The sequence below is a fragment of the Melitaea cinxia genome, chromosome 22, assembly GCF_905220565.1.
Source record: "Melitaea cinxia chromosome 22, ilMelCinx1.1, whole genome shotgun sequence".
In the NCBI taxonomy this organism is placed as follows: domain Eukaryota; kingdom Metazoa; phylum Arthropoda; class Insecta; order Lepidoptera; family Nymphalidae; genus Melitaea; species Melitaea cinxia.
Window position 1 is genome coordinate 196,463 of NC_059415.1, and position 13,254 is coordinate 209,716.

The 13,254-nt window shown below is 35.6% G+C and overlaps 1 protein-coding gene across 1 annotated transcript in view; it reads left to right on the forward strand.

Annotated features, from left to right (window-relative positions):
- The first annotated feature begins 3,160 nt into the window (after positions 1–3,160).
- Positions 3,161–13,254, forward strand: part of LOC123664365 (homeobox protein orthopedia-like) — a 44,409-nt gene continuing 34,315 nt past the window's right edge. Inside the window, exons 1-2 of the mRNA XM_045598909.1 lie at positions 3,161–3,239; positions 10,136–10,249. Of these exons, the coding sequence (XP_045454865.1) occupies positions 3,161–3,239; positions 10,136–10,249 (193 nt within the window). The remainder of the gene's footprint in view (positions 3,240–10,135; positions 10,250–13,254) is intronic.

Below are 13,254 nucleotides of genomic sequence, written 5' to 3' on the forward strand. Positions count from 1 at the left end.
CTGAAAAGCGGGTTGTTTGTTGAAATATAACTTAATTGATATATATATAACGTTTGATTAAAAGTTAGAGTTCTGTTTAAAAATATAATAATGCAAAGATAATGTATATTGAATATAATAAAGAAATAAAATTTTAAGCAAAGATTTGTGGTGGCGATGAGGCATGGGCGGTGGCAATCACTTAATATTTGGACACTATGTATTTCTTTTTATATTACATTTGTGCAATTTGTGTAGGTATACCACGATATATACCTACATATTTTTAGCGTTTTAGTGATGGTGGGTAAGAAAAGTAATTTTTCTTTCAAACAAAATGAAAATGACGAAAGTTGGCTTAGAAATCTCGAAGATATACTTAGTTAAACATACAGAAAAGTGACGCCTAAAAATATAACCTTTTATCGAGGAGGTTAAAATTTGGTAATGAAACAATATTGTAAAATATTGAAGGAAGTGTTATTTATTAAGAACTTTTTCTATCGTGAAATTTTGTAATTTGAGATGACGTGAACCAAAGATTCACCTTTGAATCACGTCCGTTTTTGTATTGATGCTCTAAAATTCACAGTAAATAATTGAATATCAAATATTGAATTATAAAAATGATCGAGATAATCCGGTACTTTGGAAAGTATGGGCAGTTTCATTAAAAAGTAAAAAAATATGAACGATATACATTCCTCTGACCCGACATCTACTTTCTTGCAATGTAGACAATAATTAAGGCAATCCGAATAGCGCGGACAATCGTATAGAATCAATAATATTGGCGTAAGTGGGACGAGACAGCGAGGTGTTCCGGAAGCGAAATAAAGTCACGGTAGCCTTGGTCCAATGAGGGTAGTTTGGATTTTATAAAAAAATGTTTTATTAATAACGTGAAATGATGCTAGGTCCGATTCGAAAATATACAATTAATAGTGTAATGTTAACTTATTTTCACGCAATTCTATTATGAAGATGGAGTATATATTACGAATTATAATAAGTACCTATGTAGCCTACGATAATTTACCATAAATTTAATTTATTGTACTAAATTTTTGTACTCGTAACTTTTTTTAATTTTATTAAAAATATAGTATGATGTAAGAACAAAACAAAAATGTAAAAACTTCAAGGGGGAAATTTTGTTATTAATATACTTAATTAAAGCTTATAAAACCTCAAAAACATTTCATTTGTATTGCGTAACCACAGCGTGTGTGCTGTGTGGCTACGGCACTAAAGAATTTAGCCACCCCCTCTCTTCCCGTGGGTGTCGTAAGAGGCGACTAAGGGATAACAAGGTTCCACAACCACCTTGGAACTTGAGAAGCCGACCGATGGCGGGATAACCATCCAACTGCTGGCTTTGAAATACACAGGCCGAAGACGGGCAGCAGCGTCTTCGGTGCGACAAAGCCAGCCCTGCGGTCACCAACCCGCCTGCCCAGCGTGGTGACTATGGGCAAAACACATGAGTTCACGTTATTTTTGGCGTGAACTTGTGGAGGCCTATGTCCAGCAGTGGACTGTATAGGCTGTAATGATGAACCACAGCGTGAGGCTAGAGTAATGTCAGTACCTACCGGCTACCAAAAATTTAAGCGTCTTTAAAATATTAGTTACCTAATTTGTATTATAAATAAAACTATAAAGGCTTAAATAATTTGTACTGGGCGATTTTGATGTATTCAGTTCGGGTGTGGTGGTGGCGAGGCGAGTATCGAGCCAGATTTCTTTTTGCCTTATTTATTTGATATAATATATGTATTGTTTAAAAAGGTTGTGTAACATCTTGACGTGCAATCACTCTGTCCGCATGATATGTTTATACTTACTTCTTATATCTACGTGAAGACTTATCATTAGCCAAATGTTTAGTACAATTGCTATATATTGTTATTTGTGCTGTTGGTTTTCCGAATAATAAATAGATAAATAAATAAGAAAATCGAATATTCCATTTTAAGATTTCTTACAAAGGAAATTCGTGTTTAAAACATTTTTGGCTCTTTAAATGAAAAGAATAAGTTGGTGAAGTGTATCAGAGTAAATGTAAAAGTTTGTAACTGCAATGAACATTGTGTTGTGTAACAAACCTATTATTTATTTTATATATTGAAAGGCAAGAAGAGTAAAGGTAAGTTTGACAGTTTTTTATCATTTGTCCCGTGGGTACTCGTGTGTTGGTTTTAAATCTGTATATTGTTATTGCCAATTGCTTGCCAATATGTATTTTATAAATTAATAATTAATTGAAAAGTACTTATATTCGTTTTTTGAATTTACTGCATCAACTTAAAAGGAACAATTTAACAGCAAACCGGCGTCTACGTTAATTTCATAGGTATCATATTTCGCAAAAGTTTAATTTCCTCACGGAAACGTAGAGAAAGACGTAAAAAGAAAACGTAAGAAGAAAACTAAGAAAAACGTAAGAAGTTAAACTTTTTAGAGATGGTTATATTTATTATTACTAGATAATTTAGGATTTATAAGAAGTATTGATTGATAATAAACCTAAGTGATTTTTTGAAAGGTTAAGCAAATATTTTATACAATTATGCCTTACAGAAAAAATCTTGAAAGTAGAGTCGACAAGTAAAACAAATTTAAAAAAAAACAATCAAATATTTATTAATGAAACCAGTCCGGCGTTGTAATGAATTAAGACGTACAACCAAGCGATCACCGAACTTTCCTGAGCACCGACAAAATTAAATATTTCAATAGGAAAAAATGTACGATCCGAAACGCATTCGTTATTCAGCGGCGTCCGCGAGCGCGCTACAAGACATCGCACTCAAGCCTCGAATATTTCACAACACTCGTGTCGAGCCTCCGCCTGAGTTTGTTTTTTCCATTACGAAAGAACGAAACGCCCTGAACTATACACATAATATTTCAATATCAGCTCGGGGCGGCCCCGACGCGCCGAGTGATTTCCCGACCTTCCCATTGGCTGCCTCCCCTCCACCACCACAGGAGGCTTTCGAGTTCCGAGCGGGAAAGAGACGGACGCTCCAAATTGCGCGGTTCGCTCCATGTGTTAGAGAGTGACGGACGTGAGTGCGCTCGCTGAATATTGCAGGAAGGCGAAAGCGTCGTATCAATAATACGGGCACGAATGAAATAATAGATTATTCGTTTGTTCAAATCGGCCGTAAACAAAATGTTAACATCCATTACTGATGCGCGCTCGCGTGTCGTCTCGGACGTCTGCGGGGCGGTCGCGTGCGAGAGCGAGACGGGTACGGTTCTCCCGGCTCCGACCTCGGTCGTTATCTCGACATCAATGTGAGCACTATCTGTTTTTGTACCAGTCGTCGGCGAGTTTCCACATTAAACGATCATTTTAAGGGCGTACCAATCAAACTGCAAATTTATACAAATTGATACTAAACGGGTTATATTAATTTTATAACAAAAATTAAGTGTGTAAATAAGTTGAGCGGAGTCGTAATTAAAACTAATTGGGTGTAATATAACGCTAATTATTTTGTATTAAGGCGCGTTTTCACTGATATTTTGTCATTTTGTGTTCACGAGTGTGATTTTTTTAATCTGTGGTTTCAAGGAGTAACAATGACCTATGGTCCTTCGAAGCCGGATAGAGAACAGTAAGGCTAAGCCTTAGTGGTTTTGTAGTGTTTCAACGTGACTGTGCGTGAGTTCGGGGTTCGGAGAGCGAGTGCTACGAAGATGTCGGCATAGGGGGCGGCCAGGGTTGGCCTTTTGAGGCCATGCTTAATAATCTTACGGCGACAGCCTTAGGAGGTACGTTATCAACAAACGAAAACTTTGAGTAGTGGCACTAACCAAATGTTAAGACACTGTAGCTTGGATCTGATTTGTTCCTGTGTCAGGCATTACATAACAGCTTATTCATTCTTAATAACAGTTAGGAAGAAAGTCTAACTTAAATTATATTACCAAAATATTTCTTGTAAATCAAAGGTGGCAATACTTTAGTAGGTGTTTGTAACCTTACTCATCATACGAGCTGATGGTTAAGAAAGGCACAACTACGAGAAAGGATGGTGATGATCTTTCCATTTTTTCTTCGACCGATTCCGGTTACGGTTTAAATCATAGTACCTTTACAACCACCTCTATGCTTCTCTACACATTCATATTATAAATGCTTTGCTTCAATAGATGTATAAAATGTATTAATCATATGAAAGTATGTCGATATATCGATATGCATGTATATTATGTACACTGGTAGGTAGTACCAACTCACTCATAAATAGCAAACACGAAAAACACTTGTAAAAGGGAAAAAAATATAAATTATATTCCAACGGACCACACTAAAAAAATTTTTCTTTAGTCGTATTATTCATTAGACAACACAAGATTAATCTGCCTACACGATATAGAGCTTAAGATAAAATACCGACAAAGTAAAAAATGTTTAATGATATTTATTAATGACGTTAAAATCAAAATCAAAATAAAATTTCTGTTTAGGCATACAAATATTATTTATGACGAGGGTAGTTGAATACATATTTTTTTCTTTAACCGTGTACTGTGCCATTTACGATCTACATTTTCATTACTTGGTCGATCACGATTCAGCCTACAGCATCTCACTGGCGTAGGCCTCTTTCTCCATCTAGGAGGTTCATTTCATTTCATGATTATGTATAAGTATAAATGATACATGTCGCCGGTATAGATGTAATTGAAAATATAATTTCGGAAACTTATTAAAGTTAAAGTGACAACTCGTTGGCGCAATGGTCACGGCCATGGATTGTACCTGTTGCGCGGGCGGTTACGGGTTCGATCCCTGCACATGACAAACATTTGTATATGCCATACAGATGTTTGCCGTAGTCTGGGTGTTTGTGCAGTCCTTGTGGGTCTCCCCACCGTGCCTCGGAGAGCACGTTAAGCCGTCGGTCCCGGTTGGTATCATGTACACCTGATAGCGATCGTTACTCACAGTAACTCGCATTGGAGCAGCGTGGTGGATTAAGCTCTGATCCTTCTCCTACATGGGAAAGAGGCCTATGCCCAGTAGTGGGATATTACAGGCTGAAACGTTATTAAAGTTCACGTCCTAACACCACTAACCACAGAAACAAGCGCTGTAAACTTGTAGTCTACGATTGTCTAAAACGTTTGGAATATTTGTCATTGAGAAGAGACCTAAACTTACGTTATTCAGCATTATAATTTAAAAGTTTATTAAGTTATTCTTTAATAACTAATTCAATTACCTTTAAAAAGAAGTCATATTTACTTAGTGTAGATTTCATAAAATTATTTTCATAATAAAGCACTGTGCCGTCCTACCAACGGTTTACTTCATCGCATCATCGTTTCGGTCAGTTTCTCGATTGTCGGCTTTAGTAGTACCTACCTGAGTTCTATTTCATTGAGTTCTTTTAACGTCATCGGTTTTAATTTAACTTATTTCAGAATTTATAATGCGTTTAAAAATACTGTTACGTAAATGTTTTTTAATATAAATAATATGATTATTTTTTAACTTGCCTTAACTGAAAATCACAATAAATTAAAATAATTAAAAATAAAATCTTTATGTAAAAAATACAATTGCTAAGTAGTGTGCCCGTTAGTGTACCTAGTTTGTGCCAATATTGACCCTTGTTGCTATCAGACAATTCGCCGACTCTGACCGTTCCTGCATCCCCTGGGTAACTACCACAATCGTCCTGTCTCAAGTTGTTGAAAAATTTATGAAGCAGCTTAACTCTAATACTGACTTGGCAACAGAAGCGTATTTGCAAATATACCGTCGTAAGGTTACCTATAAATATACACCTTAAAACTAGTTCATAAGTTAAAAAATTAAGCAAAGTTCAATTTAATTTAAGAAAAAGTTACCATAATAATTGCATGAGTTATTTTCCTGTGAAACTTCTGCGCCGTGATTTATGTTCAGTAAATTTAGCAACAATATAATTATAGTGTTTCGTCGATGATCACATTCATTTTTTTAAGTTTAAATTTTGGCGTTTTTGGAAAACTTTAAGAATGTCATTATTGGCAGCTATGCTCTGGTGTTTAGATAGCTAGCGACGAATGCATCTTTGCTTTGCATCTACTAATTTTAAGTGTAACATTATACTCGGTTTCAATACTTATCTTCGTTCAAGGGACGAAATAAGAACATGACGTTTCATAAACAGTAACGTAGAACACACCGGTCGGAGGCGGAAAACACTATTATTATACATTGCTGCTGGCTTTGAAATACACAGGCCGAAGACGGGCAGCAGCGTCTTCGGTGCGACAAAGCCAGCCCTGCGGTCACCAACCCGCCTGCCCAGCGTGGTGACTATGGGAAACACACATGAGTTCACGCCATTTTTGGCGTGAATTTGTAAAGGCATATGTCCAGCAGTGGACTGCGATAGGTTGATATTATGATGATGATGATGATACATTGTAATTATTTTAAAACATAATAACTTATCAAAACCATTACTTTTACTAATTTCTATGTAGGTAACATATTACTAGGTAATATTCAAAGATTTACTAACCGGCTTTCAAAATAAAATTTGACTGTTTCTTGCGCTACCATATTTGATGAGCCGATGACATGGGATTATTCAATTTTAAATAATAGTGTGTTTATGTTTTAAACTATTAATTATAATTAGTTCCATCTTGTTCACACACTTCAGCCCATCGCAGTCTACTGTTGGGTATAAGGCTCCTTAAGTTCGCGCCAAACATCCCGATTCTCCGCAAACTCATCCAGTATCCAACGCTAAAAAGCACGTCATGCTTGTTTGAGTATCATTTAAATGTATCGGCTAACTAATGTTTTACACCAAAATAAAACTTTTAGCAAAAGACACATCGGTATACTGACATACCTATTTCAAATGAAGAGCGGACTATCTTTGGACAAAAGCACTCTATCTTGTTGACCTAGATCTACGTAACTGTCTTACGCTTACTTAGGTGTTTTAGTATTTAACTATCGGCAATTTATTTAAAATATTATTTGTACATGGAATGTATAATCAAAAAACTTAATGTGTCTAAAAAAATGGTACAGATGGCCAAGTCTTGTGCAAAAATCTTGATTTTTAAGAAAAGAGGACTCTACATAGTAAAAAAAATAATATAAATAAGAAATAATTTAAATAGACTCTTGTTTCAATAATTTGGAAAGTGGACAATTCAGACAAAGTAGTAGTATTATATATTTTTATTATTTAGCCATTAGCGTTTATTCGCCGCTGGATATCCAGGTCTCCTGCAAGGATTTCATACGATCTTTTTTTACGTTGCAAAAAACCACTAACACTCTACGGATATTTTCAGGGCTTTGGGCTAGTCTCTGTTAGATGAAACATTATTTCAGAAACTTTCCAGTATCAATCAAGTAAATATTAAAATCATTGACTTTGTAACTTCACAACGCTTTGAAATACGTTAGTAACACCTGGTTGGTATCTTACCTGAAATTTTTATGATAGAAGTGGGTAGAAGTTTATAACTGAGGTATGAAAATTCCTGCAAATATTTGGAGCAGCCGACTGGGGTAGCACCTCGACCTAACAGAAGGTCACAGCTAAAAATACTGTTTCAAGCAATGTTGTGTTCCTGTTGATGAGTAAGGTAACCAGAGCTCCTGGGGGGAATTGGGAATACGGTCTGCAACGCGCTCGCGATACTTCTGGTGTTGCAGGTAATGTATTTAACCAAAAAACCTGATAAACTACTTTGTTTTATAACAGTAGTTTTGATTTGAATAACTAACAACAAAAATACGCTGCACTACCACCAAAATAAAGGCAAGTCATAATATAAAACGTAACTATATAAAAATCATAAAATATTTAACTCCAGTATAAAGAGAATGGGGCGTTGAAGCCGTCGTTCTGTTTTACGGGATTCGATTCCATTAATGCCAGTTTACGATCCCGGGGCAATCCCGTTATCCCGCGATACTTGCTGCGCGCCGTACACGGATATTGGTTTGGAAATCCTTGTAAATAATTTTATAAGCTGCATTTGTCGTTTGCGAAGCGTTTAATAAGGTATATAATACAGCCTGTTAGTGAGAAGATTACGTAGCTATAGCTAAGCTAGCTAGCTAGGGAAGCGTGGTGTGAGTGGGAGAGATCGGTTGCATTTGACAAATACTTCATAACAACTACATAAACAATCTACGATTACAGTTTATTTTCATATGTATTTAAACTGAAAATTTGGGCTTTCAGTGCTAGGAATAATTGCTAATAGGATATCTACGATTTTATTTTTCGTGTTACCCACACATTAGGAATTCTAAACGTATTACAAAATAGCACGGTGTCGTCTCCTGTCAAAGATTTTCATTGTAATATGAAACTTTGAATAGTAACGGGTTTCTGTAAAGATCTCATTATAGACGGCGCCACGGTTCGCTTAAACCGAATATAAAAATCATCATATCAAAAAAATTTCGATCTAGCGGGTACATTGTTCCATAGCTTAATTGGCTAGAGCGCCGACACGGTCAGTCGGAGACGCGGGTTCGAATCCCGCTGGAGCGGTCAATTTTTGATATGATATTCAAAAATGTTTGCTAATAAGATTTTCACTTTTTAAAATAATTTTAATTTGTAAAATGACGATTCGGTGGTGCTTTTGAAGCCTGTTTGAACAAAGCTATTTTGATTTTGATTGATACAGGATATACATTCCATCAGTTATTTGCATTGTTATTATATTATAATCCCCAATGTGATAAGCTAAAAGATTTGTATGTCAATAAACATATTGAAACTTCTTACAAAAGGGAACACGGAATAAGGAATAATGGATCCTTAAATAATGCTTCCTATAGAACAATATTTTCTTCTCATTGAGACTTAATAGATCTCTACCAGTAGAGACCCAGACTGTATAAACAAAGATTATCAACAATAATATACAATATACTGCTTTAACACGAGACATATAATATGTAGCTCTGACACGCGCTTAGCATAGTAGGACATACCCCGCTCAAAATCTGGAGCAGCCCAACTGGGGAAGTATCTCTATCTTAAAGATAATAACAGCTAAATAATACTGTTTTCAAGCAGTGTTATGTTCCTGTGGTAAGGCGATCAGAGCTCCTGGGGGGATTGGGGATTGGGTCGGAAACGCGCTAGCGATGCTTCTGGTGTTGCAGGTGTCTATAAGCTACGGTAATCTCTTACCATCGGGTGAGCCGTACGCTTGTTTGCCGACCTAGTGATATAAAAAGAAGGCGACCAGAGCTCCTGAGGGCGATTGGGGGTAGGGTCGGCAACGCCTTTTTCAATGCTTCTAGTGTTGCAGGTGTCTATAGACTACGGTAATCGCTTATCATCATGTGGGCCGTACGCTTGTTTGTCGATCTAGTTACATAAGAAAATAAAATAAGATCTGAGTTAGAATTAACATGTTCTATCAAACTATAATCAATTAAAGCAGTAAAATTCTAAAACCGAGACACAAATTATCATTTTCTATTCGAGTCGGTTCAGTAAATGCTCGTATATTATTATATAATGTGACCTATACTTCGCTTCAGCTAAATGCGCTGTAAAGCGCCTCTCTCCACCGTCACTGCTTTTTATTTAATTAATTACACATTTTCCAACAGCAGAATTAACATAACATTTCAATAAACTATTCTCAGTACTTTTAATATATTATACATGCCAAGGACAAGTATGTCGTACTACGGGCGTACATACAGCGTTTATACGCTTCAGCCTGTAATATCACACTACTGGGCATAGGCCTCTTTCCCCATGTAGGAGAAGGATCAGAGCTTAATCCAACACGCTGCTCCAATGCGGGTTGGCGGATATATTCCCTACTATGAGTAATAATCGCTATCAGGTGTACATGATAACAACCGGGACCGACGGCTTAACGTGCTCTCCGAGGCACGGTGGAGAGACCCACAAAAACTGCACAAACACCCAGACCACGGCAAACACCTGTATTGCCAATACAAATGTTTGTCACGTGCGGGGATCGAATCCGCAACCGACAGCGCAACAGGTAGGTACAATCCATGACTGTAACCGTTGCGCCATGGCGGCGCCGTAAACTGTAAGCAGTAAATTCCCATAAACACAGTTCTTAATGTGTTATCTGATAAAGCTCGTATTATTGTCGCCAGCAGGTCACAAAGAGCAGTGCTCGGAGAGCAAGGTCGATCTCAAGCCGAGCGTGGAGCGGCACCATGCGCCCGGGGCGCGCCTGCTCGCGCACTCCATTCGCGCCGACCACTTGCAAGGTACGCCTCCGACTAGGCGGTATTTACACGAGTTCGAGTCAAGTAACGGCGTTGCTACATGTACGCTGAACTGGATTGATGTGTAAATGATATTTATGTTATAATAAAATTACTTTTTAATCGACTTCCAAAAAAGGAGGAGGTTCTCAATTCGACTGTATTTTTTTTTAATGTATTTTACATCGGAACTTTTGACCGTGTGGACCGATTTCGACAATTTTTTTTTAATCGAAAGGTGGTGTATGTCAATTGGTCCCATTTAAATTTATTTGAGATTCAACAACTACTTTTCGAGTTATATCTAATAATGCGTTTTTACTTACGCTTTTTTCGTCGACCTACGTTGTATTAAACCGCATAACTTTCTACCGGATGTACCGATTTTGATAATTCTTTTTTTGTTGGAAAGGGGATATCCCTAGTTTGATACCATGATAAGGAAACCAGGATTGATGATGGAATCCCAGAGAAATCGAGAGAAACTCTCGAAAATCCGCAATAACTTTTTACTGGGTGTACCGATTTTGATAATTTTTAATTTAATCAAAAGTAGATGTTTATCATGTGGTCATTTAAATTTTATCGAGATCTGATAACTACTTTTTGAGTAATCTTTGATGACGCGTAGTTACTTGACTATTTTTTCGTCGATCTACGTTGTATTACTTGTCGATGTAATTGAAGTCGGTTTGTCTGCAAACACAATTATTTACTAACCAAAGCGTGTCCTTTTTTACTCGCTTAAGGAACTAGTGTTCCTACTGATCGGCTTGTTTATGTCTTGTTAAATCATTCCACATATACCTAGCAGTGTATCGGAGAGGGGTAATTGACTATTCATTGCCCAACTTTACACAAAATTGCATTGAACAATATATGGTTAAACCATTTTTCTGAGAGTCAACGTCAAATTATTGAAACGAAAAATATGCGATTTTTGCTTTGACGATAATTGTCACGTTGTAGACACATTTGCAAAAATTATAAACAATTCTTAATTAATACTTATGTAATTATAACACAAACACAATGGTGGTGCGAATGCAGCCATATTGTTAAATTGAAATCTATAATTCAATTTTTAATTAAATCCCTCTCTGACAAGTGTAATCGATTAAAATTAATATTTTCATCATCTAACATCAGTTTGGCAACAACATATTAACTACCAAATTAAATTATAATTTTGTATGTAAGTCATTAAAAGAGCTACAAAATATATGTAGTGAGTAGTAAAAGATTATTAAGCATTGTTTGATACGAGTCTAACTTCTTTACATAGTTCTAATGTAATTTCGTATTTAATTTGCAGTTTGATCATGTATTTGCATAAACCTTTTTTTATCACTTTTGATAATATTTCTTAATAATGAGGTATATTTCTGGTTACATTTTGATTTGATGAATTAAATTATAATTATGAATAATAAAATAAAATTATGAATGTAGTTTACTAATGTTCGCTTTTATTGTAATCATTTTATGATATGTGTAGCTTTTGAAGAGGTGTTTTTGAACAAGCTTGTGTTTATCGGTTCGTTGGGGACAATAATATGAACACATAAGTAATTTTATTTAACGCAAACTGTATCGCAATGCGTAATTCGTGCTCTTCCCCCTTTATAGCCTTGTAGAATATTAGAACAAAAAGTATCTAACGCACATAGAAAGGTCTCAAGTCAAGCTAAATGCTATTCAAATTAGTTCAGTAGTTTTGTGTCGACTTAGCATCGTAACTTATTTAATACTTTATATACAATGTACGATTAGCCCGTTGGCGCAGTTTGTAGTGCCCCTGCTTTCTGCTCCGAGGGTTGTGTGTTCGATTCCCACCCCGAGTCTGGGTGTAATATAAATATTTATTTATCTATTTATATATGTATTATTTATAAGTATGTTTATCGAAAAAAATAATGTAGCTATCAGTCGGCTGTTACCTATAACACAAGCATTAAGTTGCTTACTTTAGGAACAGACGACCGTGTGTGTATTGTGTAGATATTTATTTATTTATTTATTTATTTAATGTATAGGGATTCGAATTAGTTCACGAAATCTTAAACCGTAAATATGTACCAATTCTATTCATTATTTTAATATTTCAAAAGAGACAGATGATAAAGATTTCCACATTTTTCATAAGTAAATATTCTCAACTAAGTACATTATACAAATATTTTATTCTGTACTCAAGCTTTAAGAGCTACGTAGGCGTTTATTTATTTATTATATTATTATACTTTGCGCTGAGGAGTCGGTATTAAGGTGCGGTTTAATGAAATATACACACATTTACATATATATGCACGTTGACGTTCAGAACACACACTAACATATATAATAAATCGAATCATCCAGGGTCTGGATAAGGAATTACTTTTCTTGACACTGACTGCCTGCTTCTGAAAAAAAATTTATCATACGAAAAAGTTGGTATTTTTTATATTAAGGAATAAGATATAAGGAATTAAATTGTATACATAACTACCTCTTAAATGTATCTGCCGTTTTATCTTTATAATTCTCAGAGCATGTTTTCTCCTAATAACATAAATGCAAATTATGTGCATATAATGTAATATGGAATATACTCGTAATACTTTTAATCTTAAGAATCGTGATATCTTAGGAATGGTTATTGTTGGAATAAAGAGTATTAGAACCGTTTTTGTAGATAATTTTACGATATATAATTTTTATTTAAAAAACTTAATGTTTTCGGGAAAAATCCAAGAACTGAAAGTTTTGACCTTTGACCTTGAATAACTTTTTTAGCATACTTAGAATCGATGGGGACTATGGCACTTTATTTCTACTGGTGTATCCCAGGCCTCTAGAAAAATACAACTCTATAGGAGTTTTTGTTATTTGATTTCTATTTAAATGTCAAATTAGAACGGGCGATAGGTATGAGTCCTTACTTTTTCTGTATGTTTCTAACTGAGGTAGGGCACAGCAGGAATTTCCTGCTCAAAATATGGAGCTGCTCGACTGGGGTAAATGAG